Source organism: Pipra filicauda, unplaced genomic scaffold (assembly GCF_003945595.2).
Source record: "Pipra filicauda isolate LSUMZ 115617 unplaced genomic scaffold, ASM394559v2 scaffold206_size1356665_pilon, whole genome shotgun sequence".
Taxonomy (NCBI): domain Eukaryota; kingdom Metazoa; phylum Chordata; class Aves; order Passeriformes; family Pipridae; genus Pipra; species Pipra filicauda.
Window position 1 is genome coordinate 1,314,618 of NW_024104317.1, and position 18,794 is coordinate 1,333,411.

The following is an 18,794-nucleotide window of genomic DNA, read 5'->3' on the forward strand; positions in this document are numbered from 1 at the left end:
CCTCTGCAGAGATCTTTGAGCAGCATTCCTATTCTGCAGGATCTGCTGTTTGCAGCAGAATTGTCAAGGAACTGCAGAGTCCCTGTCTAGTGTCTTTATAGAAAATGACAAAAGCTTTTTGTTTTTTGGCTAGCCTGGGGTTTCATGTAGTTCTTATAGCAGTCAAGAGTAAGAATTGCCTGGTCAGTGTGGAAGATCCCGAGCTTACAAATTGGTTCTCTGCCAATAGCATCTGGTGTGCGATTAGTGCTGTCTGAGCAATTCCAAGCACTTTCTGATCATCCAGGAGGTCGGACTTCCTTAGCTTTTGGGGCTTACAAGGTCGTAATGATTTCATATAGAAGAAAAAAAGGCATTCCCAAGGATATGCATCAAACTGGGTAGACTTGGGAGGAAAAATCAAGAGCCCTGACTATGCTGGGTCCTGTGGAAGGATTAAGCAGAAGAAAAGAGGGAGGCAGTGGTACATGTGGATGATCTCTAGCTTTCCCTAGAAAAGAGATCACATATATAAGGAAGAACCCTTCTATATATCTTCTCTTTTCTTTCTCCCTTTTGTCAGGGAGCACAAGGGGGGCATACACCCAGCACAGTGTTTTTTGTCCACCCTCGTAAAATGAATAGGCACTACCCCTGCCTTTGATACAAATATGTCAACTCCCTGCAAACCTGGGTGGACTCAGCTTGGCTTAGATCCTGAGCTCGGGCTCTACATCCCCACAAAGTGTGATTAGTTTCACAGTGACACGTCCCAGAAAACATACCTGGAGCTGGGGCATGCAGGGTCACAGGGCAAGCTTCCCTACAAGGGCTCTGGGCTGCTTCTTGCTGAAAGCACTGAACCAATGAGAGCAAATCACATCTGTTGAATCAAAAGCAATTTCTAGCACTGTCTTCTCAGAAATGTTTGCTTCCTGGAACCCTTCTGGAGGCCTTCCCTGTGTGGGAGTTCACTTGCCCAGAGACTTGGCTGGGTCTATGGAGGAATTTAAACATACAGCTCTATAAATGTCAGTGGGGACTTCCTGATTGCTTTTATCAGGGGTGACCACCCATATTTCTTCCCCCTTGCTGGGGTTGCAATAGGAGCAGCATTATACTCACTTTCTTTCAATATGATTACTAAAAAAATGTTGGTTAAGACAATAGTCAGGTCTGTGCAAGACTGGCTACAAGTGATGTAGAGCACAAGTTAATGGTTTGAAGAGGGCACACTTGAAATGTAAGGTCAGCCAATGATCAGTGCCAGAACACCACATCATGGCTATTGATTGAGGAGATGATCATCCAAACCTCTTGTTTTGTGGAGATCAAGTTACCTGCAAAGAAAGAAAAGGGGGAAGAAGATATCAATGAGAATGTCAGCTCAGGTATTGTGTTTCTCTAGAGAAAATCTCAATTTTAATTCTGTAGACTTTCTCCTAGTGTGTGAGGGAGAGAGAGAAGCTGGGAGAAGGATATTTGTAATTTTTTCTAGTTCTCCTTTCCCTCCCTTCTGTCCAGGTGGATGTGTTGAAGTGTGTAAAGCATCTGAGTGTCCCAGTTCTTGTGATCCCTCACAGACAGCACTCTGCCTGCGCTGAATTCACAGTGCTTTGGGTCTTTGAGCAGGGTACTCTTTGAGAGGGTACTCTGGTACTTCAGAACTCCAGTGTGGGGCTGAAGGGCAGGTACCAGGCATGTTTATTTTGTGCTGCAGCTATTTTTAAACAGCTGATGTTACACAGACTTGTGCTTCTTCTCAGATTAGATGGCAAAGTCAAGAGGTGAGCAGAGCAGTAGCAAACATCCCTCTGCTTGCTGAATTGCACAGCACAGCTGCCTGAGGGCTGCAGCCAGCCCCTCGCTGTTAACATGCAGTCTTTTCCTCCTGGAGAGAAGAGGCAAGCTCCTGGCTTATCCACAGATAAGCTTGTGCATGTTGTTTACACATGTCTAGGGATCATTGTGCCCCTAAAGGTCTTCGGCAGCTTGTCCACAGTATTTTTTATGGTTCACTTGCCTCCTGTGCAGGTAATGTATAGAATACATTTGTGATCTTAAGAAGCTGAAGATGATCTGTGATAGCTTTCTGGGCCGGGTTGCAAACCCTTCCTGGCACAGAAAGTCTGTAAGGACAGGGATGTTACCATAACTCATGGTCCCAGCAGCTTACAGGAAACCCTGCAGGCTGTGCAGAAGTGGGTGATGCAGGGGTCAAGGAAGAAAATTGAGGCTGTGCCCCGAATGGACTGTCTCCTCGCCAGCAGGGTGATGTGGAACACAATCAAGGCTACTGCAGATGCTGAGGTCTAAATTGGAGACCAGGAGCAGTGCAAGCTAGCGCCTGGGTCTGGCTTGGCTCCCAGAAGAACTCCCATGATAGGCTTCTTCTGTGTGCAAAGTTCTGCAGATTCTCCTTTGTGGAGCCTCTCTGAGCATCCCACTGTTTGTTTGACCTCTCTCTTGTTCCCATGCAGAAGAAGTCTCCCTGAATTCAGTGACTGCCCTGAATGTCACCCCATTCAGTTTGGTGAGACCAAGTTAGACTAACAGAACAGCATCTATTTTTGCTTATGTTTCCTTTTGGTCGCAATGGTTGCATATCTAAGGCATCGGGAAGGAAGGCTTCGAGAAGGAACCCAGAGTTAGGAAATGCATATGTTATAAATAAGTTTTTATGTAATTTTTTTCTTGTGGTCAGTTTCTTCAAAGGCAAATCTGTGTTCATCCTTACTTACACAAAGCTAGTCATGAAATAGTAGCAGATCCCAGCACACACTGCAATGATCCTGAAATCAGTTCATCTGAAATTCTGTAATTTCCAAAGATAGAGAGCATCTTTGAATTGCTTTTTTGCCTTTTTTTTTTCTGTTGTTTTTTAATGGGAAGAGTAGTCTGTGTCATCTGCACCAGTCACAGTTCATTCAAGGATGTGTCCCAAATGTAGGTGTTATATAAAAGTAAAATTTCTTTTCTCTGTCTTTATTCTCATTGTGTCACAGTGCTTGGAGTAGAAATAAATCCTTTTTTCCTGACACTGAAGAAGCAACAGTGGAATGAAATTCTGTTGGTAGAACTCAATTGCTCGCCTATGTTACTCTGAATTGATGTTTAGTAAACCAACCAGCAAGCTTGACCTGCAGGTGCTGCTCCTGCTTCTCACATTCCCTGCCTTTCTCATGATTGTAAGCATACTTAGCTGTTAGGATGCCAAATTTAATAGCTTGGGAAGGTCCTAGACTAAGTTACAAGTCTAGGAAAACAGAAGTCCTTTAAGGTGCTTTAGATGAAAGTGGTAACTGAACACCAGTCTCTTACTTAGAAAAATACCAGCTTTGCCAAACAACCTTTTCAAAAGAACGTGTCACACAAGGTGCAAGTGCAAATTATGTGTTTTGCCTGGTAGCAGCAGCAGGCTTCTTAAGTATCTGTGAACCTACTTTGATGCCGTGAGAGCTGGTCCTTCAGCTAAAATAATTTTTTTTGTGTTTGACCCTACAAATTCTGGGTTTGGTTATTACAGACAATTTCATGGGACTTCTATAAATTTCATAAGGTTATCTGTAACCTCTGTTCCCTCCTCCTCCCAGGTGGTCCTGGTACTGAGATGGAAAGAACTCAAATGGCTCACTGGTGCTATTACCTTAAGTACTTGGGTCAAGTACCAATCTTGATATTTTTCCTTTTTTGTGTTTGCACTTACATGCTTGCTGAACTGGAGTGCCTACTTCTATTGTACCTTCATGTGATTCTTTCAGCTGGCATTTGGGCTCTAGAAACTTGGGATGAAAGCTTGTGCCAGGGTAGTGTGTCATGCAGTGTTGGCTAATGAGATTCCTTGAAATCCCTTCACATGTCAAATAAATTTTTCAATAAGGGGGGGCAGTCTGAAGACATTGCAAACCCCTAAAGCCTTAGTGAATCCTGAATTTGGCCGTCTTAACTATTTATAGAACACTCTATGCCTATTCTAAATATATTTTTCTCAAGGAGACCTCAACTCCCTGCTCCACCTCTTCAGTTGGATCAGCAATGCTGTTGTGATCTGTTAGCAAAAATTCCTTCTCTAGTTCTGTGGCAGAGCTGCAGATGTTTTTCGTTCAGGCCTTGAAGGGGAAATTATATGCCAGGCAGAGCTCAAGGATTGGATTTAAACTGCAGCCAGCCAGGTAGAGAGATATTGATGATATATTGGATCATTTCCTGTATATTTTTTCACATTCCTCTTCTGCTGGTAGTTCTAGAGTTCTGGAGAGGAAAAATTGAGAGAATTATTAGCAATGTACAATGTACACCTTTCCGTGTCAGGAGTCTTCAGCCTTGCAAACTAGGCTTAATGGTAAGCACTCAAAACATTTTCTTTCCAGAAGGAGTGTAAAGAGTGATCTGTGGGCAGAAAGCATTTTTTATTGCAAGGATGCTTGAAACTGGTCTTCTCTTTTTCTTTCTCTGCTATGGGGAAAAGTATCTCTTTGGTGGGAGTACCTACCTGACAGTGCTTGGAGAACTGTGCTTCTTCCTGAAGTGTTTGCTACTCACCAGGAGCAGAAGTCTCTTCTTTGCTAGCTGGTGTTTTGTGACCCCTCTGGCAGTACAGCAGGCAGTACAGGTTTTGTCCAGTGCAAGCTTTGCTTTGTGTTAGTGGAGGCAGGAGTGCTGTAAGATGGTATAGAACTGACATTTCAGGAGTGGCTCCTGTTCTCAATTGGCTTTGGAGGTGGGTCATGTGTGTTCACTGTTATTTTCCAGGCAGATGAACATGGGCTGTTTAGAAAGCAGGGCTTGAGCCCATCATGCTATTGGTTGAATGGGGTCAGACTCATTTTGCTCCCACATAAGGACAAAGGATCTCTTCAGGCCAAGGAGAGCAACTCATCCTATGGTAGATTCCATAGTGGAAAATCTCTACCTTTTAGAGAAATCATATGATTTTCTTTTTCAGTTAAAGGCTCTGGCTGTACCAGAGAATAGAAGTTTTGCTGCAAAGGGCAAACTGCAGAACTTCACAGAACACTTTTCATCCTTCAAGTTTAAAACTATTTAGAAAAGTGCATACTTTATTGAGTCCTATAGGTCTGAACAGTTTCTTCTGTAGGATAGTTACATTCTGTATGCCTATCTCAGGAACAGTCCTGAGTGGAAAATTCTGGGCTCAGTGTAGAGGCAGGATTGGCCATCAGAACCCTACATATCCTGAATAGCTCTGCTGCCCCACAGTCAGGGCCAGTAGTGATTTAGGAAGTAAAAGCAATTGCTCCCTGTCTCTGTGATGTGATTGACCCAGATTTTACTTCGTGGGTCATGAACTCAACTTACAGGTGGGCTGTAAAGCACTAAGGCTGCTTGCACTGTTTCAAGGACAGGATTCAGAAGCAGCGTGTCAGTAGTGGCTGCAGAAGTCACGTCCATTTAGGTACCTGTTAGAAAACCCCTTCTGGGTACAACGAAGGAGCGACTGCTACTTATTTCGCCTCTGGGATAGAGAAGCCTGTGCAAGGCTTTGCCACTCCACAATCAGGGTAACATAGCTCACTGTGTATCTAAGCCTCAGAGAACGTTTTTGTGGTTGACAGAAGCTTTTCCTGGCTATTAGCCTTTGAGGATGAACAGGGCAGCATGTGGCAAGATCACAGAATGGGATTAGCTCAGGATTTAACAGGAAGAGTTTCTTAGCACTCCTTCAGAGCTATTTCCTTCTCTTGCAGCCCCTCCAGCTGCATGAAATGGAAAGGGTTATGTTCTTGCCTGCCTGGCAGGAAAATCATCCCAGCTCAGTGTAGCAGAATGGACTGGGTCCAGTGCTCTTGGAAGGAATGAAACAGATAAAGTGTATTTAACAAGGAATTTCACATGGGGGGTTGCATAGTTACACTGAATATTGCCCCAAGACACATTCTGCTTCGCACAGGCCTCTTCCTGCAGTCTCCTTGGCTTTTCCAAGGAATCAGTGTCTGCATAGCTTTGGATTTTGCTCTGGTCGTGGCTCACCTCTGTGCCTGCAGATAGCATTTCCTTTTTCCTGTCCTATCAAGCAGGAAGGGACAGGTGAGTCTCTCCCAAAGCACTGCAATGCCACTCAGCCTAGTGCAGCCCTCGGTGCCTTGCGTTGCTGCTGCTGCACTCTGCTAGGGAGACCCGCTCAGTTCAGGCAGTATCTGTGATGCCATGGGGATGCATTACCTCAGGAAATGCTCTGCAGTACCTGGGGCTATGCCAGGATGGGCGCCTTAACTGTAGCTCTGACCATTTGTGTTTCAGTAAAAAACATTCCTAATGTGTCTGTCTGTGGTTCCTGGGCTGGCAGTGTGATTGGCAGCTTTCTGGCTCACTCCATTATGCCTCTGGCTAGTTATTCCCACTGATGTCTCTCTAAGACTGGCTTCCTTGTAGTGGAAGGTCTCCATTTGACCACCCTTGATACAAACAAGCTATATTGCCTTTCAAGAGCTTGAGTCAGTAATGCCTGCCAACAGAAACTAATACGTTTGTGCTTGTAAGGAATAATGGTCTATGCCTTTTGCAGTGCTTATAACAGCTTCAGCATCTCCATTCAGAGTTGCTGGCCTTTGTTCCCTCGTGGCCTGGGTGTGCTGGCTGAACTGAGGCTGGGAAGGAACCAAGAGCATTTAACCACAAGGCAAACACCGGGATTGAAACAGCCCAGACAGCAGGAGCAGACTACAGAGCATTTGAAGTGCAGAGCACAGTTTTAAACCTAATTTGAACACTTGAGGTGCTAATATCTCAGCTACTGTGTGGAGTCTCTTCTCAGTCTGCTGTTCATGTTTCATGAACACGGTATAGGGGTATATATAGAATATCCAGTGAAAAGTCAGCTTTGTGCAACTGGTGAGGGCAGCACAGGGTGAAGGGAAGTGTCTGCTTTTGGTGATGAAAATAGAAATCTGTCTTCATGTCTGCGTTCTGGGGAGCTGATCAGATATTTTATGGCATGATACCGTCATTGCAGCTCGAAGAACCAATTTCAGAGCTGGTTTCTCTAGGTGCCTGGTCCCTTAACTTGTCTCCATTCGCCCATAAGAGGAGGATGCATTGCTTTTGTTCATATTGCCTTGTTAATCAGTAAATGTAAAGCAGATTGTAGAATTAGACCTGCTTGAACTAACATTTGTAGCTATTCATTTGGGGGTCCAGCTCTTTTATTATACCAGAGAGAAAATAAGAATTAATATTCTCCTTCCTTTTTGAGCTGTTGGTGGAACATTTTGATACCATGGAAATGAGTGTCAGTATGGTGAAAAACTGGTTTAGAAGGTGTTTAAGAAGTTAAATTTAGTCCTGGAAGTAGCTTTGCTGTGTTTTACCAGGGGCTTCGGCTTTTTTCCATTGCTCTCAGTATGATGTTTAGGGTGGACTTCACCCATTCCCAGGAATGCAGGGAAGGCCCTGCCATGAGTCAGGTGGGACTAAAAGTTGTCTGAGTGCTGGGCCTGATGTATGTTTGTGTCACACAAACAGTGATGGATACCTCTGATTACCTTTCTTTCCTGCTGGGTATGGAATGAGTTTTAATCCTGGTTAAATCCCGTATCCCAGATCTGTTTGCCTTTTTCTGAAAGGACTTCTCTTTCTGTCTTTTGCAGGCATGGTTCAGAAACTTGACCAGAAGCTGCCTGTAGCCAACGAGTATCTGCTGCTTTCAGGCGGTGTGCGGGAAGGTGTGGTGGACATTGACCTCGATGAGCTGAATGTTTATGCACGAGGCACAGACTATGACATGGACTTCACCCTGCTTGTGCCTGCGCTGAAGCTGCACGACCGCAACCAACCAGTCACGCTGGACATGCGCCACTCGGCTCTGTGCCACTCCTGGCTGAGCCTGCGTCTGTTTGATGAAGGAACCATCAGCAAATGGAAGGACTGCTGCACGATCGTGGACCATATCAATGGAGCTACCAATTACTTCTTCTCTCCAACAAAAGTTGCAGACTGGTTCTATGATTCCATTAGCATTGTCCTCTCCGAGATCCAGAAAAAGCCCCAACGAGGGATGCCCAAGGTGGAGAAGGTAGAAAAGAATGGGACTATCATATCCATCATTTTGGGAGTGGGCAGCAGCCGCATGCTGTATGACATTGTCCCTGTGGTGTCCTTCAAAGGCTGGCCCGCTGTGGCACAGAGCTGGCTGATGGAGAACCACTTCTGGGATGGGAAGATCACAGAGGAGGAAGTCATAAGTGGGTTTTACTTAGTGCCTGCGTGTTCCTACAAGGGGAAGAAGGACAATGAATGGAGGTTGTCATTTGCCAGGAGTGAAGTGCAGCTGAAAAAGTGCATCTCCAGCAGCCTCATGCAAGCCTATCAGGCCTGCAAAGCTATCATCATCAAACTGCTGTCCCGCCCCAAAGCCATTAGTCCATATCACTTGCGGAGCATGATGCTGTGGGCCTGTGACAGGCTGCCAGCCAGCTACTTGGCCCAGGAGGATTACGCAGCCCATTTCCTCCTGGGTCTCATTGACGATCTCCAGCACTGCTTGGTTAACAAGATGTGCCCTAACTATTTCATCCCCCAGTGCAATATGCTGGAGCACCTCTCTGAAGAGACTGTTATGCTGCACGCAAGGAAGTTGTCCTCGGTCCGCTCAGACCCCGCCGAGCACCTTCGAACTGCCATAGAACATGTCAAAGCAGCCAACCGACTGACACTTGAGCTCCAGCGGCGGGGCAGCACCACCAGCATCCCCTCCCCGCAGTCAGATGGAGGGGACACCAACCAGCCTGATGACCGATTAGCCAAAAAGTTGCAACAGCTAGTGACTGAGAACCCTGGGAAGTCCATCTCTGTCTTTATTAATCCAGATGATGTCACAAGGCCCCACTTCAGAATTGATGATAAATTTTTCTGAGCTTTCGGCGGTGTTTCTTGGGATTTTTTATTTTGTTTCTTTTCAAAAACTCTTGCAGTGTGCAGGTTTTTTTGTTTGGTTTTCCTTGATGACTTAGTCTCTTGGTTTTTACATATCCAGCGTAGATTGGATCTGTTGAGAACAATCTGAATAAATTATAAATCCTGGTTCTGCGGGAGGGTGCAGATTTTGAAACAGTATATTACTATTTCATATGCTGCTTTTGATTTTTTTCACCCACCCTGCCCCATTGTCTGTGAGTAGTTTCTAAAGGAGAACATGCATCGTAAACACATGCCACAGTGTAATGTAACAGTTTTTTTCAAGCTTCCATAATTTATGTACGTGGTTGAGCCCGGAGAAAGGACAACTCATCTTTTATTGCTTTGGAAATTCACTTCTTTTTCCATGAGCTTCCATCACCCTAAAGAAATGAGGAGAGACTGGGTTGGAAAGCACTGCTGGTAATTTGATGAGGCCAAATGTGCTGGGCTGAAGCCCAGTTCATCTGTTCTTCACACTTCTCACACTAGGGGAGAAAGTTGACTTTAAAGATGATGCAGCATTTGGGGGAAAGAGTTGTTTCTGTTTTGATCTACTTTTTGAATGTAATTGTTCATTAATTGGACCTTGTACAGTCCAGAGGGTTGTTTCTGCTGCTTTTCCATGCGGAATAAGGTTATGGAATGTTAGTTTTAGTGTGTGTAATTATTCAAAGCCTTATTTAAATTCTATTAAAGAACATACCATTTTAAATGTAATTGCACTAATGAAATCTCTGCCATTACCTCAGTCCCACTGTTTGTGTTTCTTTCATGAATAAGCATCTGTTATTAGGTCTCAGTGTTGCTGATTGCTTGAGACCCCTCAGGTCTCATGGTTTCAGGTGATTTCTTGATTGTCTCTTACAAAAGACTCTTCTTTGTTAGCCTGGCTATGTGTGAGCAATCAGAGTTTTGCATTGGCATATTTCTTTGGATGCATATTGTGTGTTGCAGTGCATATTGCATTAATATGTATTGCATGTTGTTGAAACAGGTTTACCATTAGATAAGGATGTAATGCTAAAGCAGTGGTATGTGCAAAGTGAATCAGCCAGACCTCGAGCAAAGGAGCTACCTTGCTTCTGTAATGCATGTATTAGGCCTGATCCTTTATGGCAGTTACCATTCCGTGGACTCCTGAGGACTTTCTGACTTACCCTGGGACACGTGAGATCTTACTCTGGTCTCATGTTTGCAAAAGTTGTGTTTGTATGTAAACTTGTGGTGCAACAGTAGCCTTGAAAAACACATACGCTTTTCTTCTGTGTGTAGGATAAGATGTATGGTAACAAGGGTTAGTCTGAGCCAAAAATAATTCCAAGAGTTCAAGGATAGAGTGACTTATTGTGGCTGGCTGGCCAGTGACTGATATTTAGGCCTTAAATCAGCAATTTGGGCTTACAGATTATCCCAGAGATGCTGTTCTGATCCAAACTTGATGCATGTGTTAAAATGTGATTATTAGAGCAGGTTGAAGTATTTTTTAAATATTTGACAGACAAATGAGGTGCATATCTAGTAAATTCTAACTGATAAAAATTGTGTATGAAAAATGTGTCACTTTTTTTGCCCAGCCTTTCTGGTAAAGAAACCAGGCTGGTGGAGCAACACACCAACAGCTTTGGAAACTGCTTTATTAGATGGCAGGGAGGTTTCAATACCTGATCTAGTGCCCAAGTCATGTCTTAAAACAAACTTTGGCTCCTCCACCTCTTGGGCATATTTACAAACTTCACACCATTGCTGTAGCCAAAATGTTCACATTTACCTGAATTTACTGGTACACACTCACAAGAAGCTCTCAGATGGCTAGATGGATTGGATGAGGATTTAACTTTAAAGCACAATTGGCTAGTGATCATGAGCCCCAGTGCAGCTGCAGTTATGGTCCTGGGAAGGATATGGATTGACTTCAGTGGAATCAGAACCAGGTCCTAACTGTGTGGCTATTGCCAAAGATGAGCCTCCATGTAAACCTGTGTAACCTGCCAGGGGAGGCAGGAGAAACAACTGGGAATCCTCTCCGGAAGTGCTTGGATCATGCAAATTTGCTGAAACAGTCTTTTCCCCAGTCTCTGGGACTGCTGTTTATTGAGAGAAGAGTCTGGGCTTCAGGATGAAGTTTCCCATCACCACCTGAGAAATCTGCTCAGCACAAAGCAACGGTATCCTGGCAGGCAGAGTACTTTCCTGGGAGTCCCTGCTCCTGAGATATGCAGAAACACAGCCTTCCTCATGCCAGTTCAACGTCCCAGTGACCAGCAGTTTGACTAGCCCATGCCAAGCTCTGGTGTGTGCTCCTTTTTTTTGGTTTTAATTAAAAAACATTTTGAAAAGTATCCATCTTGTTCTTCCTGCTTTGTGTGTGTTGGGGGGGTTTTTGTGGGGGAGAGGAGGCTTGGCTTTTTACTGGACTGAAAAGTAATTTTCCAGATAGGTCTGCGAGAATGTTATATCCTCTACCTGGACCATCTGTCTCCCGAGGAGGCAGAATCCTAATCTCTGGTAGGTTTATGTCCGTCTAGGATTTGTTCTCTCCACATACATAGTTCAACTTAATGAAGGAGGCTGCCAGCCCAGAGAGGTGATGTGTGCTTTGTATATCAGAAAACACTGAAGATTTTGTTTTCTTCCTCTCCTATGGTCCCCTCTTGCCTTTGAGTATATGCTGGAATAGACTTGCAAAGTCCCTAGGTCTGTATGTGGAATTTCAAAGTAGTCAGTGGGTTTAGATACAGATGATGTGTTATTCTTCACTCCTCCTTGAAAGTTTCAAGGGGACCATGTCATTCACACAATCATTTTAGAGCACTCAGCCCCGTGGGGTTAGAGACTTGGCCAGTCTGACAAGCACTGGAATAAGTGGGGACTTGCTTTAAACTAGCAATGTAGGCATCTTCCCTACTGATGTCAAGAGGAGACAATCAGTGCTGTGAGCCTGTATCTCCATGTGGGCTTTGGTTCTTCATCCACTGCTATGGTGGATAATATTCTTTTTTGCTTTGCTTTTGCCCATTAGCTTCCTAATGGCTTCCTGCTGGCTTCTCCCTGCGGTGAGAGATGTTGCAAAAGGACTGGGACAATTAGTGAAGGGCTGGCTGCATGTGTAAGAATGTAGGAGGTCTCATTTGTGAATCTGCATATAACTGACTCCTACACTGTTAAAAGGGAGAGTCCCAGCCAAGAGAGTCTGGCCTTGAGGCATCAGAAGGGTGGGGAGGAAGAAAAAGTGCCCTTCAGAGGCTCCACTTCCACTTGTCAGTGTGAGCCTTCTTGGGCATCCTGGCTCTGGTCCTACTCTTGGAGAAAGCTTTTGCTCCCTCTTTTTGCTTCTGGCCAATACCACAATATGAGGAGCAGCTAATTTGACTGGTTCCAGTTGTTGTAACTTCTGTGAGATGTTGGAAAACCTGTCACTTCTTCAAGGGGACACCTAAGCTGCTGCAGAGGTGACAAAACCACCAGCCAGTGGGGGGGTTACTCTCTCTGCTGCATTGAGAAAACTCATTTTAGAGCAGAAGGAAACAACAGGCCAAGAGCTTTGTGAAAAGCTGCAGTCTCTGCTCCTTCAAGCATGTTATGTGAAGCTTCAGTCACTTCTGTCTGGCTGTGATAAATCATTTTATCCACATTTTCCAGTGCTTTAGCCTGGGGAACTGTTGGTGCTCTAACCAGAAAACTACAACTGAGCATCAAAAGCCTCTGAAAGAGCTGTTTTTTAGTGTTCTGCCTATTCTGTTGTCCTTCTGTCACTGTTAGAAATAGTGCTAATTTTGATCTAAATGCTTGGACTCCTCTTGATTGCCTTGTTGCAGTGGAGAGCAACCTTCTTCTGGCAGCTATGGTGGTTCTGGGCTCGGCAGGGACACCCGAACTCTGTGGCCTTCCACTGCTTGGTCTCCTCATGGGTACGCTGTGAGATAGGCTGTGTCTGCTCCAAATTGACAAGTCAGTGACTGAAACAAGCACTGAAAGATGGCAGTCACTCTTGACATGAGATGGCCAGCACTGTGGGACGTATGAAATGATGTCCATAGTCCCTGCAGGCACTGTGTTCGAAAACAAGTGCAAGGTGACTGGCTTTGAGCAGGATGCTGTCCCAGTGCCAAGAATCCACCCAGAGCTAGTGGTCTCCAATCAGTTGTTTACATTTTCTGATAAATCTGGGGATACAGGGGAAAATGACTACATAAAAGCCTTAGAAAGCTTGAGATTCCTGAATTCCTCCACTCTCCAAAGGCTGTAACTGGGGCCTTTACCCAACTCCACACAGCTGCAGCCTCTGAAAACTCACCTGTAACAAAGGTTTGTTTGGGTGTCTTGCCACTTTGCTTTCTGTATAGTGATGAATGCACATGGCAGCTGGGTAATCACACCAATAGTGTCCAAGAGGTGGTGGCTGGGGCTGGAGGATCACAGGACAGGACCCAGATCCTATTAGACTGCATTGGGAGACTTGAAAATATGCTTAACGTGCACTTTTCTGGACCAAGCTGATTGTGATCAGACCAAAAGTAAGCAGGCATCTACCATATTTTACTAAACCATGCATAGTACAAGTGAATATGGCAGAGGGAAAGGAAGGTAGACTTTGCTAATGACTGTTTCTTAGAAAAAAATTTTTAAAAGGTGTGCATAGTTGGTGCCTAGAATTTCTTAGAAACATCTGTCACTTTTTGCAGGTTCAGTGCTGGATACATTTTTGCCACTTTGGTTTATATTAAAGTGAGCATGTTCGAAAGGTCACTGGACAGCTGAGTGTAATAATGTTCACGTTCTACTGGCATTGCTCAGTGGTTCAGCATGCAAATAGCTTGTTCAACTTCAGCAAGTACATCATCTCCCTCCTGCCAACCTTGCTTGGGGTGAGCTAATGGACTTTTAACATTATACAGCTTGGAGAGCGACTGTCTCTAATAGCTCCTGATTAGGCTCTCCAGAAAGGCAAATAACCATCATGGGGCAAAGGCTAAACAAGGGGAAGGAGGCAAAAGAGCACAGAGATTGAAAAGTTACTGACCAGGGCTCTTGCTGACACGTTTTGTATTTAGGGAAATTCAGCATTATATTTAGCACATTTTGGCTGTCTGTCAAGTGAATCCCAATTTATTTCCTCAGAATGCTTTTAGAATAGTGATACAATAGCCCTCACTCCCTTCTCCTCCCCCTTTACCATTTATAATCTATTATTTTGGGGCTGCTCTGAAGAACTATTGTGTTTTCCCTCACTCCCTTCTCCTCCCCCTTTACCATTTATAATCTATTATTTTGGGGCTGCTCTGAAGAACTATTGTGTTTTCCTATTATCGTTGTCCCTGGCTCAGCAATGTGCTTCCAAGCTGAATGTAGGCTTTTGGGGGTTATTTTTATCTTACTGGCCTTCTGTGGTAGAGGAACATGCTCTCATTCAGTCTCCAGACAGCCTGATTTGCCGAGCAGAGATGTGGGTGCATATTGGGAGCATCAGGCTCTCTTTAAACTGACTCAGCCCTGTCTTTTCCTCTCAGTTTTTGTGTGTTAGGAATATCAACATGGAAGACATGACTGAGGTCTTGCTAGGCACAGAGAAGACATGATATGTGATTCTGAAGTCAAGCAAGCTCTAGTGTAAAGTGAACATTTAGCCCTAACAGCCACTTTTCTCCCTGATTCTCAATCCCCTCTGACCCCTTTCTTTTAGCTTTCTTTTGGGGAGGTGGAGAGGAAAGAGATGAGCTGCTTTTGACCACTTCAGTGGCTGCGAATCATAGCTTTGGCCTAGGATGTTAAGCACTTCATTCAAATGGCTTTGTCTCCACGTCTCCCTATTGCTTTACACCCTATCATGATATTGATGGGACAGGGAGAGGACTTTATGATTTATTCAGCCAATTCACCACAGAACTGTGGAGAAGAAAGGAATGGGCATGTTTCCTGAAGGGCTAGAGACCTTTGTGTTCTTCTGCCTCCTGCATGCTAAGGCTTACACACATGGTATAATAATTGCCACTTCTGAGGGCTTCAGCTGATCAGAGAATAAATGCCAAGGTGCTTCTGTGCAAACCAGCCTTCAGCATCTCTTGCAGGGTAAGTCTGCTCCTGTCTGAAGTCAGTGCTCTCAGAGCAGACTTTGGCTGGTTGTGTTTGAAGAGTACTGGCTGGGCCTGCATATGCTGATGATGGCAGGCCAGGGGACAGCTTCCTACAACTGACACATCAAGAGATAACTCCACTTGGCTGATCTGAAACAGCATGGAGAAGAAAATCCTTCCTGCAGGGAGGCCACTGCTAAGTCTAACCTGCCCTACCGGCATGGTGACTTGTGAAGTGACTAGGAGAAATCTCCATGACTAGTACTACCATAAAGGCACTCTTGTGTCTAAGAGCTTATGCATGTCATGCAGCAGCCACTGTCCCCTCTGCAGCCATATTAAGTTACACAAGAGCTGGGGGAATGAGGAACAAGGACCAGCAACAGTGTCTCTGCAAAGGACGTTTCCCCTCTGCCTCCCATCGTTTTCAGTACATGGGCATTCAGCTGTGATTGTCCTGTGAGGATCCTCTACTATTAATTATTGATACAGGACTTTGAGGAGCCACTTTGGCTGTGCGTTTCAGCCACCACTACAGTCAAAATCACCAACACTGGTGCTTTTGATGTTTAGGCTCCAGAGCATGTCTGGCCTACCCCCAGACCCACACTTTCTAACACCCTGTAACAGGCAAATGGGCTGTTATAAGAAAAAAACCTCAAAGCTGCAATTTTCATTTAGCTTCACCCACAGGTTTCTTCTGTTTGCTAATGATTCTGGCTGCTCTTGCTTGATGTACACAGCGCTGTATTTATTACATTATTATGTTAATAACTGGTGGTAAAACCGGGATTGACAAGTCTTGTCTTTAACCACTGGACTGCTATGGGCACATATGCATGTTGTCTTGTGGAATACTTCAACTAGTTGCTCTAACATCATCTCTGCTACTACTTAAAAGGAGGGAACAGTGGTGGAAAGTCATTACAGAAAGTTTCTAGAAAAAAGCACAAACCCATCAGTTAAAGGAGATTCTAGAACTGGAGCCCAACTGTCCTGAATCCCACCAGCCCATTGTGACTAAGGACTGGTAAGTCCACTGAGGCATATGTTACCAGGTCAGTAGCACACAACTAGTTCCTCACTTGTTCTTTCCCCAAGGCATGGCTCTTTTCAGCATCAAAACCCACTGAAGGCAGAAAGTGAAATTCAGCTCACAAGGAGATAAGGAAAGAAGTGTGGCTCAAATGGTTCCTCCAGTCTGTTTCACCACTGCACCCAGCTTGCCCCATTCCCCTCTCCAAAGCATCTTTAAAAAAATTCTCCAGAGGTGTTCTGCTACACAGTAATGAACTCAAATGAAATTAAATTAAATGCTGCTGAATGGAGCTGCATAAATGCCTTGTCGTATTCTGTTATAATCACCTAGAGCAACCTTATCATCTGTGTCACCTGTCTCTCCAGCTTACTCGTGGAGCAGCAAGCACCATGGTGACTGGGCAAAAAAGGAAGAGAAATGCAAGTTCATATGAGTTGGAGTAAATAATTCAGAGGCACTGGTTGTTGTTCTGATACGCAGTGCTACCCAGGCTGCCGGGGCAAACTGGTCCAGCACGCACAGAAATCACGCTCTCCCAAGTAAAAGCAAGATATGGAGGAAACTGAGTGAACCCTCCAGATTGTTAACTTTCCAGCTCATTGAGCAGGTGGAAACTCAGTAGTGTGGCTGTGTGGAGAGCTGGAGTGATGCTGCAGGGTGTGGGAGCAGTGTAAGTGTGAGCAGGCTGATAGACTCTTCAGCAGGTGCTGTTGTACCTGCTGTTGTACCTGCAACCTGCAGTTGCTCTACTATGCGCTGTTGTGAAACTGATTGAATAGAGTCAGTGCTTGAGTTTGAAAGCCATGTTTGAATAACAGATCAAGAGAAAAGGGGTGGGAAAAAACCCCCAAAACCACCTAAAAAGCAGTACATCATGCACAGCCCTTCCACAGAGCAGAGCTGAGACTGAAAAGAAGCTTCACGTGATCAGTTTTAATGTTGTGGTAGACTCGGATTTCCTGCCTAACTGCCAACTCATATGGAATCTTACTTTGTTGTGCTCTGGTTGGAAGGGGTTTTGTTCTGGCTATACAGCTGTGATAACTTTGGAAAGATGCAGTCTTGGAGGCAAATGCAAACCCAAGTCTAACTGCTCCACTGAGCACCAGGCACAGCAGTGGTTTGTATGTGGGTGCATATGTAAAATCCTTGAACTTTTAGTCTTCCAGTTTCTTGCTATATTAGTCTTTTAAAAATTCTCCTGAACAGCGAAGAACTCTCTGAAGTGTTTCTCACCTTCATACTTTTTTCTTAAATTAAAAAGAAGTCAGTACAGCAACAGTGGAAGGATGAGGCATGTTTAGTAACTCCCATAAAATATGCCATAGGATCTTCATGATGTTTGTGGAACATGGTCCTGCCTGGTTTGCTTTTCCTGCCCCTCTGAGCCTTCATACCTGGGCACACACAGGAGAGATTTCAGGTGTGGTCTGGAGGTGCTGGGGACAGACACAGCTGCCCCTCCCTGGCTGAGGGGCTCTGGTTTCAGCCCAGCAGAGCAGTTGGTAGGTCGGGGTGGTTGTGTCTCTTTGGAGTCCAGCTGTCTCAGTGACCAAATCAATGACTGCTCACTTTACATTTCAGGCATGAATGTGCAGTGTACAGCTTCACATGCCTTGAAGAATGAAACATCTTTGCACAAAGCTGAGGGGTTATGAATTGCTGAAGTTTATGACTGGGAATGGGATTTATTTTTCATAAAGAACTGAGTTAACATGACTATTTGTGCAACCAGATCTGATGTCTAAGGGACCAGCAAGGTATTTAGACATCTGAGTCATGCCCGCCCAGCATCGCAGGTGCTTGCTGGCACAGACCTGGTCCCTCAAATACTTGTTTAATGTCATTGTCATATAATAACACCCCAGCAGCTGCCTGGGCCCAGTCAGCCTCTGACCTGACTTCAAAAAGGTTTCTAAGATCCAAATGCTATTTCTCCTTCAATAGTTGCCACTCTCTCACTGAGCACTTCCCTCAACAAGGCACCCTGTGAGCCTGAAGAACTCTGGCTGGGAGCCAAGGGCCACTGCCAGCCGGGAGGAGATGGAGTGTGTCTGTCTCACTCTCCCAGTGCTCTGTGCTTGGCTTGGAAATAAGACCTGGGTCTTTTCCTGGGGATATTCAGCACCTGAACAGCACAGCCCCACGCAGGACCAGCCCAGCACTCCCAGGTGAAGCAGCCCTGTACATAAGCTGATCTGCTCTTTCCTTCCATGGCACTAACGGGACCGCATGCAGCTCCCATTTCTGCAAAGAGCTCTTTTCGAACCAGGTCAGGTATCAGCTGCATGGCATTTGCCAGATGGGAAACATCCACTCTGCTTACAAAGCTAGTAAAGTCTCACAGCAGTATTACAGCCTCCCAGTTCTTACTGGAAATAGCCTTGTGGTCTCATTTGCCCATGGCCTTGTCCCTTCACATGTATGGCAAGAACAAACATTATTTTGAGGTCAGGGTGATGATGAGGAAGATATATGCTGAAAACACTATTTTGAGGTCAGGGTGACGAGGGGGAAGATATCTGCTGTTGTCAATTTTACACCCAGTACTTCAGAAAATGTCCATGTTCGCCAACCTGAATTCAAAAGATTAAGAGAGGGGCATGAGGACAGAATAGCAACACAAATTAATGAATATGTTTACAAAATAATCTCTTGTATGCATAGCTCATTTTTAGTACCTGATTTTCAGTCTAGGCACAGAGAGATTATGTTGGTTTGCACTTCTGCAACCACTGAAATTCCTTTGCAGTCAGTTAGAGACAGGAACTTCTGTTAAATATATATAG

General features: G+C 44.9%; 1 protein-coding gene across 1 annotated transcript in view; it reads left to right on the forward strand.

The window, feature by feature from the left end:
* Window positions 1–9,612, forward strand: part of MB21D2 (Mab-21 domain containing 2) — a 58,775-nt gene extending 49,163 nt beyond the window's left edge. Inside the window, exon 2 of the mRNA XM_027735315.2 lies at window positions 7,587–9,612. Coding sequence (XP_027591116.1) covers window positions 7,587–8,851 — 1,265 coding nt within the window. The 3' untranslated portion in view covers window positions 8,852–9,612. The remainder of the gene's footprint in view (window positions 1–7,586) is intronic.
* Window positions 9,613–18,794: the final 9,182 nt, after the last annotated feature.